The 12,418-nt window shown below is 39.1% G+C and overlaps 1 protein-coding gene across 2 annotated transcripts in view; it reads left to right on the forward strand.

The window, feature by feature from the left end:
• myo1d (myosin 1D) overlaps positions 1-12,418 on the forward strand; it is a 173,418-nt gene that overhangs the window by 44,303 nt on the left and 116,697 nt on the right. For both annotated transcript variants that reach the window (XM_023288912.3, XM_055004369.1), the window contains 6 exons: positions 725-820; positions 1,458-1,574; positions 4,022-4,225; positions 4,598-4,743; positions 4,901-5,015; positions 6,135-6,305. In XM_023288912.3, the coding sequence (XP_023144680.2) occupies positions 725-820; positions 1,458-1,574; positions 4,022-4,225; positions 4,598-4,743; positions 4,901-5,015; positions 6,135-6,305 (849 nt within the window). The remainder of the gene's footprint in view (positions 1-724; positions 821-1,457; positions 1,575-4,021; positions 4,226-4,597; positions 4,744-4,900; positions 5,016-6,134; positions 6,306-12,418) is intronic.

Raw genomic sequence — 12,418 nt, forward strand, 5'->3', positions numbered from 1 at the left:
TCCCTGCATCCATCCATCCATCCATCCATCCATCCATCCATCCATCCATCCATCCATCAGCTGTACCCATTTTATCCTGTAAACTTTGGGTGAGATTGAGGATACCAGTCCATCCCAGCACTAAAAGACACACTCAGACTCGCACCTACAGTCAATTTAGAATCACCAGTTAACCCACCATGCATGTCTTTGGACTGTGGGAAGAAACCAGAGCATGCAAAGAGCTGCAAAGTGGAATAAAAATGCAACAGTTCCACCTTGAAGTGGCTCAAAAGGAGCCACAGAGAGCCAGCACGTAGGAAGATGCTACAAGCTAATTAGCATAGATGTAAACGATGCTAAAATGCATGAAAATCAGCTTTTCATTTGTCATATGAGGAAGGAAATTCACACACACAACGCATTTAGGTGAGTACCTCTGGGTGTAAACACAACTGGAGTTTGTTTGCAGGAAAAACTCCACACACAGGACTGCTTTTCTACTGCTCAAAGTCCTGAACTCAGCAGCAGGATTCTGAATCCTTGCAGCATTTCTGAGTCATCGGCAGACCTTTTGTTGCTCCATGTAGGAGGATAGTGAGTTGAAACTGAGGCCGCAGTTTGTTTTGGATGTTTGACTGAGAAAGTGGAGGGATTCTTACACACATGCATGGAAATTATGCATGTTTTGCATGAGGAAACATGTCAGAAATGAACAAAAGTGTGTGTATTTGTTGCCTTCTAGCTGCTCAGAGGAGCTCCAGAGTCCCTGCTGCGCTCTCTTCACATCCAGAAGGACCCGACCGCCTACAACTACATCAAAGTCGGAGGCCAGATTAAGGTAGCTCACATACGTTCACATAAACATTCCTGTGCTTCTGTAACTACTTGTACAAACAGCATCTATTTACAGAACCGGCAGTGTGTGAAAACGCCAAAAAGTCTCAAAGAATGTCAGAGTGGCGTTAAGTTTGTTTGGAGTCGGATAAATACAGTCAAGCACGCGACTTTCAGATGTGTGTTTCCTCTCCAGAGTTTACGAGGTTTGAAGGAAACCACACAGATTCCATATTTGGAGAAGAAAAGCAGCAGGAAAAGCAGTTCAGTGCTTCCTGTACATGAAAGTGTTTTGATTTAGAACTCCTTGCTTGAGCTTAATGAGGACGAACGAAGCCGATGGACAGCAACAAATTGCCTGACGTCATGGAACACAACGCTAGCAAACAGCTGAGGCGGCGACTCCTGTTTTTATAGCCAGACATCACAGTTCAGTGCCGCTTTGTAATTTAGTTAACTGCTGAATTTGATATCCTGGTTGGATTAATTATAGAAGAAAGCAGAACGTAACGACTCTGAGACAGAACACGGCTGGAAAATGTTGCATCTCACCACTACATTGCTTCACTGCTTTTGTTTGTTGTTTCCTTCCAGCAATTTGTTTTCATCTGCCTCCAACGTCTCTGCTTTCTCTCCTCCAGTCGAGCATCAATGATAACGCTGATTTCAAAGCCGTGGCCGATGCCATGAAAGTGATTGGTTTCACAGCGGACGAGATTCAGACTGTTTACAAGATCCTGGCCACCATCCTGCATCTGGTAATGATCCTCAATAACAGAAAACCTCTGCTCAGTCCTGATAGCAGCTGTGTCCCAGAGCAGAAACTCTGTGTTCTACCGGAAACACAACGAGGATCTAAAGCTGCACCTGTTTCTTGTTTTTAGTGCTGTGTGATGTGTTCACTGGAAAAGCAGATGATCAGTTTTAATATCCTGAAGATGTTGCTTTATTTCAAGAGTCTGGTTCTGGTAATTCCAAGGAAGTTGCCTGAAAATAACTTTTTAATTTGTTCCACATTCAAAGACAAATAGAGAAGAATCAAGCCATATTGAGTAGCATTTATTCTTAGTAACATTATGCTTTTGTTTAGTTCCTGTGTTTAGATAAATCTCACATTTTTACATTAAAAAATGAATAAATCCACTTATATTAAAGGTCTACTTATGGACATTTTTTATGTTAATTGCAAATTAATTTACTTCTACTTGATTAATTAGTCATTTTGTAATGTCATACATCTCCTCTTTTTTCTTCCTCCACATGTCTTGTCAGGTTCCACACGTTCATATGGTGTTTTTATTTGCTGCTAGACATCCCAGCACCAATGCAAAAGAGACGCACTCACACCTAAAGCCAGTTTAGAATCACCAGTTAACCCACTATGTATGTCTTTGCACTGTGGAAAGGAACCAGAGCATGTAATGAGCTTCAAAGTGGAATAAAAAAAAAGTGGCTGAAAAATAGCTGCAGTGTGCCACTAGATAAAAAGATGCTGCTAGCTAATTAGCACAGATGTAAACGATGCTGAACATGCATCAAAATGTCTTTTGACTAATGAAATTCACACACACATCGCATTTAGATGAGTACCTCTGGGTGTAAACACTACTGCTAAGCTAAGGGTATGCTAGCTTCATATTCAAGGCTTATTTCTCTGTATTTTGAGCTACCTGTGAACTAGAAATCCATCATTAAGGTTGTTTAAAGTCCTGAAATGCATCTTGAAGAGGGAAGAACTCCGATGCACAGATGTATCCTCGACGTCTTTTTTGCAGAACTCTTTTTGCATCTATGATATAATAAAAGTTGTGTGACACACAGCTTCAACATGCAAACTATGTTGTTAGCAGCACCAACAAATATTTGCATGTAATATATCACTCAGTCATAATGATTTACTATTGCTTTATTTGTATGGAGCTCTTGTGTGTCACACCTCTTTTATACTCCATGCTACGAGTATGTGTTTGTCATATTTTGCCACAGTTACCAGAAACATTGCTCAACTCATCTGACAGAAATAGTTCAATTCAGTTGTGCAGGAAAAATGAGTCTTTCCCCTTTCTAAGGTTCTAATGGGCGTTAGACAGGCAGATGCTGCATGAGAGTAGATATTGTCTGTTCTGACGTGACTAAGCAGACTAGTTGTCTCCACATTGGTCTGTAATCTAAATCTGAGCTTCTCCCAACTACAATATAAACCCACAGATCAGAGAGAATCCTCAGAAGTGATGCTGGCATTGCTTGCATGTCCTGCTGCTCTGTCGCTGTCACTTCTCCTGATGTCAGTGAACTTAAGTCGTCTGAGTCTCCAGTGTGTCTCCGTGTGTCTGCCTCGACGTCGCTGAACTTCCATAACACAATGGTGGACTGTACAACAAAAAAAAGCAATGATAGATCATATTATATTTATAAAATGACGTGGCTTTAAAACAACAGCTGTGAAGCAGAAGTGTCTCATTAGACGAATGCTGCCTCATTTCCTTTCTGTTTGTATCTGTGGAAGGAGGGATAAAGTTTAACCCTCCTGTTGTCCTCATTTACTGGCACCAAAAAATAACTGTTTCCTTGTCTGAAAAAAATCCCAAAATTCAGCAAAAAAATTCCCCAAATTTCAGAAAATTTGCAAAACCTTCAGGAAGAAAATTCCAATAATTCCTTAAAAGTTTCCCTTAAAAGTTTTATTTTTTTTTAAAAATCCTGCAAATGTGGCAAGAAAATTCTTGTCAATATTTTCAAAAAATGAGTAAAAATCTTCCCAAAAAAATCCTAAAAATATCTAAAGTGATTCCATATATATCAGTAAAACTTCGATTTTCTTTAAGAACATTCACATAAAAATCAACCAAAATCCAGTGAAATTCGCTGGATTTTGGTTGATTTTTTTTTTGGTGAATGTTCTTAAGGAAACATTTTTAACATTTCTTTTTTCCACAAAAATATGTTCAGAAATTTCCCCAAAATGTTGAAAATGTGGATATCAGAAGTTTCACTGTGAAAATATTTTTTTTTTCCACATTTTCAAACTTTAAAACGGTCAATTTTGACCCGCAGGGCGACACGAGTGTTAAGGAGAGGAGTCAAGGATGTGCAAGCTGAGAAATGAGAAGTTTTGCAGGTGTAGGGGTGTGCAGATGCAAGATTTGTAGCATTAGATTTCCTAAAATGTGGAGAATAATCCGTCCTCTTTGTCCTCTATCTTCAGGGAAACCTCACATTCGGCGTTGACGGCGACGTGACCCTGATAGAAAACACAAAGCTGGTGTCTGTGATCAAGGACCTGCTGTCCACTAAGGAGGAGAACGTGGAGAAGGCGCTGCTGTACCGCACCGTCGCCACCGGTCGAGACGTCATCGAGAAGCAGCACACGACTCAGGAGGCCAGCTACGGACGCGACGCTCTCGCTAAGGTTAACATTTAAATCTGCTGCTGGCTGTCAGCCGGAGCTGCGCAAACACAAGTACCAACACAACACCGAGCCGCTGAGAGATGCAGGGTTGTGACATTTCACTCTGCGGTGTTTTTACTGCGATTCACACTGATTCACACTCGCATGAGTCACCGTGTTGTGACTCCAGACAGGCTGGAGACTGTGGAGGACGAATACATGTAGGCAGCTGCAAGACTCGCACTGTGGGCTGCGAACAAAGTCTGACTCAACGCTAGTTTGACATTCAGCCTTCTGGAGCTGCTAATTGCTCGTGAGCTTTGATGTTCGGTGCCCTTGAGCAAAGCACTTGTTCGGCTAATTGTTCACCTCTTCCGTTTTTGTCCTTCTCAGGCCATGTATGAGCGTTTGTTCTGCTGGATCGTGGGTCGAATCAACGACATCATCGAGGTGAAAAACTACGACGCCAGAGTGCACGGCAAGAACACGGTCATCGGGGTGCTGGACATCTACGGGTTTGAGATTTTCCAGAACAATAGGTGCGGATGAGATCAAATATTCCCCAAAAATAAAGGAAATAATCTGCTTTTCATACTTTCATCTCTTTGTGTGTAATTTTAGCATTATATTCAGTAATAATGTGTAAGGTTTCATCCATAACAGCTCGCTAACAGCATGTATTTGGTTGCGCTGCAGCTTTGAACAGTTCTGCATCAACTACTGCAATGAAAAGCTGCAGCAGCTCTTCATCCAGCTGGTGCTGAAGCAGGAACAAGAGGAGTATCAGCGAGAAGGAATCCCCTGGAAACATGTAGGAAACGTTATTCTGTTCCTGCTTTGTTTAGAGTTATTCAAACACTCTTTTACAGATTTACAAAAGTTTTGTTTTTACTATAACATTAGTTTTGTTGTAGTTTTGGAAAAAGCATTTAGATTTGGTTCATTTAAAGAGCCCTTATTATGCAGATTTTTTTGGATCATAATTGCATTTTTAGGGTCTATTAGAATATGTTTGTATGCTTTTATATTACAAAAAACTTTGTATATTGGTGCAGCAAGGCCCCCGTAGTACTGACAAATCAAGTTTTCTGTAATTGGTCAGCTTGCTCGATAAAGTGAGGCACTTTTGTGATGAATTTAATGTAGGGATGTCGCTCTAGCAGAAGCAGCTCTTGATACTGGATTGCAAGGAAGCGACTCACTCTTGACTTGAGGTCATTTGAAACACGCCATTAAGCAGGATTATGTAAATGTGTTACAAAATGATGTCATTAAGTTACAGAAGACAAGCCTTAACTTTAAATGAGACATTTCAGGCAAGTAAAGGAGAAAATAGTTGCCTTTGTGTGATCTTTTGGGTTTTTCGTCATGCAGACCTTTTGTATGCACAGAAAACACACTAGAGCAAAACCAGAATGCGCAATGTGGGCTCTTTAACGTTCTACAAATCAACCTTTAAATCATCATTTTGTAAACACAAGCACATTCAGATGGCATGTATTGGTTTTATTGAAACAGGAAAAGGTTGTATAAAGTATGTAGAAGTGCAAATATTCAGAGGACAGTGTGAAAGAATCCTTGAAATAGCAGGGAAAAAATAAAAACATCACATTATACAATGAGTTAGTAGAAAGTCAAGGCAACTGCTGCTTTATAAAGCAACGTATGGCAGCTTGACAAGCAGAAATTCTCACCACAAGGTCAACACAACAACTCGATATGTTGAAGGAGGACTTGAGATGTATTTGAAAGCTTCGGAAGCAACAAATAAGCCTGACTTTGTGTTTAGAGGTTTTTCTTTGTTGAGCTTCTATTTCCGAGAATGAGCCTGAGCCTACTGCAAAACAAACTAAATATATATATATATACATTTTAGGGATACTGTTGTTGTCTTACTGGGGTGTCTTTTACTTTCTGTGACCATCATTAGATTGATTACTTCAACAACCAGATCATCGTGGACTTGGTGGAGCAGCAGCATAAAGGAATCTTCTCTGTGCTGGACGAAGCCTGTATGAATGTGGGAAAAGTCACCGATGAGGTTTTTCTTCAAGGACTCAACGGCAAACTGGCCAAACACGCCCACTACACCAGCCGCAAGGTAGGAAGAGTTAAATACAGTTAACATCTTTAATCTTTTCTGCTCATCTCTACATCTCTTGGAGAGATTTTTTTTTCATTTCGGGAACAAATGTCCACTCTAACTCAATAATGAACCGATTAACTCGAGTGAAGGTCACCTCACAAACACATTTTTGGCTGTAACTCCTCGATTTAAACACTAATTTGACGCAAATGTGTGATAGATCATACCGATGAAGGGATGACATTTCCCATGCTAAAGGTCAGCTCCACTGTAGCATCATAATGTTCTGCAAAAACACATTTCTGGCTCTGATTCAAAGCCGTCAGTCAGGAGCAGAAGCAGAAAGAGTTTCACATTTGGCCTTTTACTAAACTGGTGTCACGAATCCTGAATCTGTGCTGGGTTGAAGACGTTATGAATTTGTAGTTTTGTTGCCTTCTGTCACAACTGCAACTTTATGAACCTTCAAAATCAACATGTGAACATATAAAAGTGAAATTTCCACTTTAATCTCTGAAGGTTACATCCCAGAAACGTACTGAATTTAAGAAAATTAGAAAAAATAAGGAAAATACAGGTGTTTATGATCACCTAGTAATAATCAATTAATTAGTCATAATAACAGTAATAATTTGTTGCTGCCCTCAATTAACCTTCTGATCCACAAAACCCACCGACAGGTTTGAAAGGCATGTAGTTTCTTCATAACTTAAATTTACACCATTTATCAGAGCCAGAAACTGAAAAGACAAAAAGAAAAGTCAGATTTTCTGCTTTCCAATAGTTCTAATTGTGTGTGATGTGCAGATCCATTGGACAAAATAACCAAATTTAAGTTTAAATCGTGATAATTCATCAAAATCACTTCATTGTACATGCCTCATTTAGAAATTTGTGGAAAATAAACTGTTTGCTTTAACTGGACTCTGCACTTCTTGGTGCAACTAAAAGCCATGTGTGACTCAGCTATGACCAACAGTTACATACAAAAAATTGAGGGATTTTTTTAACCAAACTAGGCTGAAATGCAGGCTTTGTTTGCAGAGAGCCAATATCAGATAAGTATGGAAACAAATTAAAGATTTAAGTAGTAATACATCTGTAATGTTTTTTCATTTAGTATTAGTAACACCTCTGGACACTTGGAAAACATGCGGATAGCTTCCAGATTTCTTCAGTTTTTTTTAAAAATATGTAGTGAAAAAAATGAAGCCTCTCGTTTTTCCTTTTCTCTTGTATTGCTGCACAAAAGGCATCTCTGAGTTCTCTCTGCTTCCAGCTGTGGTTGTGCTGTTTCCATAGAGGTGCTGGATTGAAAAATGAGAGCAAAAATGTGGCGCGAAAAAAGCCCAGAAACTGAAATATTTGTTCCTGGAAGATTCCCGCCATAATTTGCGAACTAGATCCTATCCAACGAGCTGGTGATGAAGCCTGATGTGGCTGCAGTAACCTGAGAACAGCAGAGGGCAGATTACACCCTGCAGTAAGTAGCTATTAGTGCTGGAGGAAGAGCCCGAACATGATCCTGTTAGTTTTAGTCATCAGGAAGCCTCACCGTCTAATTCACTCTAATGGCCCGAGCACACTGCGAGACAAAGCCAATTTAATTCTCTGACATCCACGTTGGACGAGGTGAAAGTCAGTCGGCGAGTTTAAAAGGATGTTCGACTCCGAATCACAGCAGCGTTTTCCATTCAGAGGCCCTGCGGTTCTCTGTGCGGCCACAAGGGGGCGGCAGCCATCAGAGAAACATGTTGGAAGAGTCTGACTCAACACTTTGCACAGGTGATGTCACTGGCAGCCAATGGGAGCGTTCAGAGCTGCTGCTGCTGCTGCTGCTGCTGAGAAGAAGTAGGTGGTGGGAAGTGGAGGATATGTTTTTACACATTTATGAGGAGAAGCTTGCAGAGAAGCAGAGGAGAGGCTGGTGCAGTGAGGATGAATGACAGAGAGCTGCAGGAAAACATCTGGAGGCGATTATGGGCTCAAAATACTCAAAGCAACAGGCTGCACAGGAAGTCAGGAAGAGTCCATGTGATGCACAGAGAGAAAATAGATCCGACCCTGCAGACGCCGCTGCTTATTCTAGTGAATAAAGGCCACAATGATGAGGAAAAGCTCTTCTTCTTTTCCCTTCTGGGTCACCACAGCGAATCATCTGCCTCCATCTAACCCAGTAGTTCAGGGGCCGCATACAGCCCAATGTGATCTCAAGTTGGCCGGACCTGTAAAATCACAGCATAATAACCTATAAATAACTAAATTTTCCCTTTGAGTGCAAAAAAGTAAATTCTGAAAATAGTCACATTTAATAAATATAACAACCTGAAAAGCAGAGCCTACAGTGTGTGGACAGAACAGAAGCTGTTACCATGGTGATCTAGCCAGGTAAAAAGAGAACCACCTTCTGAAAGCTCTGACTTTGGGCTCAGCGTACCTCTCTAGCCCAGTAGTCTCACTACATAGTGCAGCCCTCTGGTCACTCCCAAAGAGAACCTCAACATTTTAACCTCAGCTACCTCCAGCTCTGCCTCCTGTCTTTTCCTCAGTGCCGCCGTCTCTAAACCAGGGGTGTTCAACATACGGCCAGCGGGTCAGAACCAACCCGCCAGAGGGTCCAATCCGGCCAGCGGGACGATTTTGACATTTGGCATTTTCAAATTCAGTGAAATATATTTAAATCATTATGGTCTTTCTATAAAACAGGACATGATACTGTGTAGTAGTAATGTTTTTCCTCCAAAGACAAGCATTTTAAAACTTAAAAAATGCACTCTCCTTGCTTTCTAAAACATTTATTAAGGATTAATCCTACATTTATTAATGGGACATGAGCTATTTAGACACTGTAAGTAGATCTGTAGTCTAACCTTTGGCATAGACACTTAATATGAGGGAATTCATACTGTGAAGTCATAGAATATGAACAGTATGTAAAGGTTAAGTACCTTACATACTGTTAGGGAAGTGTGGAAAAGAGGTGAAGAAGTGTGTGCAGGTTGGATCGGGTGGAGGAAAGTGTCAGGTGTGATAAAAGAGTATCAGCTAGAATGAAAGGAAAGGTGTAGAAAACCGTGGTGAGACCAGTGATGTTGTTGGGTTTAGAGACAGTGGAGTCAAACTCATTTAAGTCCGGAGGATACATGCAGATCATTTCCCCCTTTGTTTTAGTGCAAAAAAGACTCCATTCTAAAAATGTTCACGTTATGAAATATGTTTTTACAAAACACAAACAAACCAAACTAACTTTTGTTACGTATGTGAACTCCAGATTTATTTAATTTAATAGTGGAATGAAGCTCTAGCAGAAGCAGCTCTAGTGTGGAAAGTGATGCTGGATTGCAAGGAAGCAGCTCATTCTTTGTTTGAGGATGTTAGTTTTTTTCTACTTCCAATAGAAGTACAAAAAAATAGATTCCCATAGATTTAGGACCAAGTTAATGGAACGTTGCATTGCTGTCAAAGGGGTCAATTTATGGAATGATCCAAACAAGGAGTCAAAAGAATGTAAATCACACACAAGATTGAAAAATGAAATTAAAACCAGCATATTATTAAAATACAAAGAAATGAAGTAAGAGTATCCAAGTGTTTCTGAGAGAAGACTCTGATAGGAGCGAGAGAGGCCATGCAGCCCTCTCAGACTTTACAGTCATTTTGTTTGTTGTTTGTTTTTAATGCTCATTGTAAACTGTTTTTTTAAAATATATTTAAAGGGATAGATTACATGAGTTTATTCTTCTTTCTACTCTCTTTAATTCAGAAGTTTGGAAACTTTTGTTCTGTATTGAATTGCTTTTTTTGTTTTATCTTTGTTTTGTCAATGAATGAAATGAAAAATAAAACTAAACTAATTATGCAAATGCGTTACATGATGACATCATTAAGTTGCAGAAGTAGAGCCTTAACTTTAAATGAAGCATTTCAGGCCAGTAAAGGAGGAAATAATTCCACACATGTATTTTACCTCCACCTCTCTGGATTTATCTCCCTGCTCTCGCTACAGATCACAATGTCATCTGCAAACAATGACAAAGAAGCAGAGCAGCAGACGAGCTAAAGCTGCAGGCTGTATTGATCGGTGCAGCTTCCCTTCCTCCTATCATCTCTGAGTCCATTCTCCCCCCTGAAAACGCTCCTCTCTGACCCGCAGACTTCTGAGTTTCATGTGAAATCGAGGCTTTTACAAACTGCACCGATCCAGCTGTTACTTCCTGGAACCAATATTGGCATAAATCAATATTAGCCTGGGATCTTTGTTTTTCTTCTTCTTTAATTTCTCCTTCCTGTACCGTCTGGGGTCCTGTTGCCAGGCAACATTAACATAATGGACTTTTTGCGAGGAGGCAGCAGGAGTTGTTGGGAGCTTTAGTGGATCTCCTGGGCGTGTTTTTGGAGAATAGTTACCGTTCAGATTAACGCGTTTTAAGGTTAATCTGTCCAGAGTGCTTCAGAGACAGACGAGTTCATGCAGGAGAGATCATCCCTGAAATATGGTGAAACAAAAACAAACTGCTGTTGAGTTTAATGTGCTGCATGGTACTGGATGTCAATGGATTGAAATGTGCTTTACAGGCACTGATAAATGATATTTAACACATATTAATCTGGCTGGAAGCAGATTAGAAGACATTTTTTTAAGAGTTTATTTAGTATTTGTCCACAATCATTCTTCCATCTATCAAGTAATTGTCGACTATTCTATTATTCAGCTGGTATTTTGATAATTGTTTGATTGGTGTGAGTCATTTTTTAAAGAGAAATAATCAAAAATATCTAATTTTAGCCTTTTCAATGTCATAATTTTCTACTTTTTTTCCTCATCTGTGACAGTAAACTGAATATTTTAGAATTATGGACCAAACAAAGCATTTGATCTTGGTCTTTGTGAAACAATAATTAACATTTTTCACCATTTTCTGACACCAAACAACTAATGAATTAATCAAGTCGCAGCTCTAGAAGCCATTTATTGCCCATAAATACTAAATAGGGCAATGTTCAAGGAATGTGTTATATATGGATGACAGAATTATTCATGGGATTTTATGCATTTTTGGAACAATTAATGCAAGAAATGTGTGATAATTGCAGTTTTAAGGAAATAAAAAATCAGAAATCTGATTCCTTAAATGTGAAGTTCAGGTTGATTATTTAATTAATTAAGCAATTAGATGTTTAGTTCTCAGCACCACCTACTGGTCAGAGCAGTAGTTGCAGTGTTATTCAGACCTTGTTATTATTGGTAGACATTAAGTACCAGACTCGTCTGCAACCAGCAATCACGTGATAAAAATTCTGTGGTTTTTCAGCTGAACTTCAAGCTGTATTTATAAAGAGCAAAGAGGAGACAGTGATTTATAAAATAAAATGCAAGAATTCAAATACATATAGTATGTAGAGACACCACTTTTCCCCAGTGGCAGTAAAACCTGTGGCAAAATCAAAAAAAGCGAATGTTACAAAGGCACTTAATAAAGTAAAATTTGAAAATAAAAGGTACTAGTATCAATATTAGTCCATGTCGTTAGTCCAATATTAATTATGCAGTCCTGATGCATACATAAATTACAAATATAGAAGGGCCCACCCTGGAGCGAAGATAAACAACAGTAGAATGACAAATATGAGGCCTTTAGCTGATTTTTTTTTTTTTTTACATTCTGTAAAAATAAATAAAGAATTTAAACTTTTCTAAAACTAATATATGGCATTATAACTTTGGTATTCTTCACAGAGGATATTTTTGGTGTTCCCTTCATTCAGGATTGTGCTGTTTCCATGTAGATTCAGAACTTTTGCACCTATGAGGAACAAAAAGCAGTTTTTATGAATCCCCAATTCATAAATGCAACATCTAAGAAAACCAAGTATTGTGAACGTTAACCCATTTTTCTATGTCCTAAAAAATATAGAACAGAATAGAATACAAAATTTAAAGAGCTACCCCCTAAATGCACCAACAATATATGCTATAGAACATTCTAAAACCCTGTAAAACTCTTGAAAACACCATAAAAACACAATTTTCGTAGCAGCAGTAATATAAATATTGAGAGAGACGATAACTACCATGGAAGTTTATTTAGGATAGCTTTATAAATTTAAGAAAAAGAGAGTTAAGGGTA

Source organism: Amphiprion ocellaris, chromosome 18, assembly GCF_022539595.1.
Source record: "Amphiprion ocellaris isolate individual 3 ecotype Okinawa chromosome 18, ASM2253959v1, whole genome shotgun sequence".
NCBI classification, from domain to species: Eukaryota; Metazoa; Chordata; class Actinopteri; family Pomacentridae; genus Amphiprion; species Amphiprion ocellaris.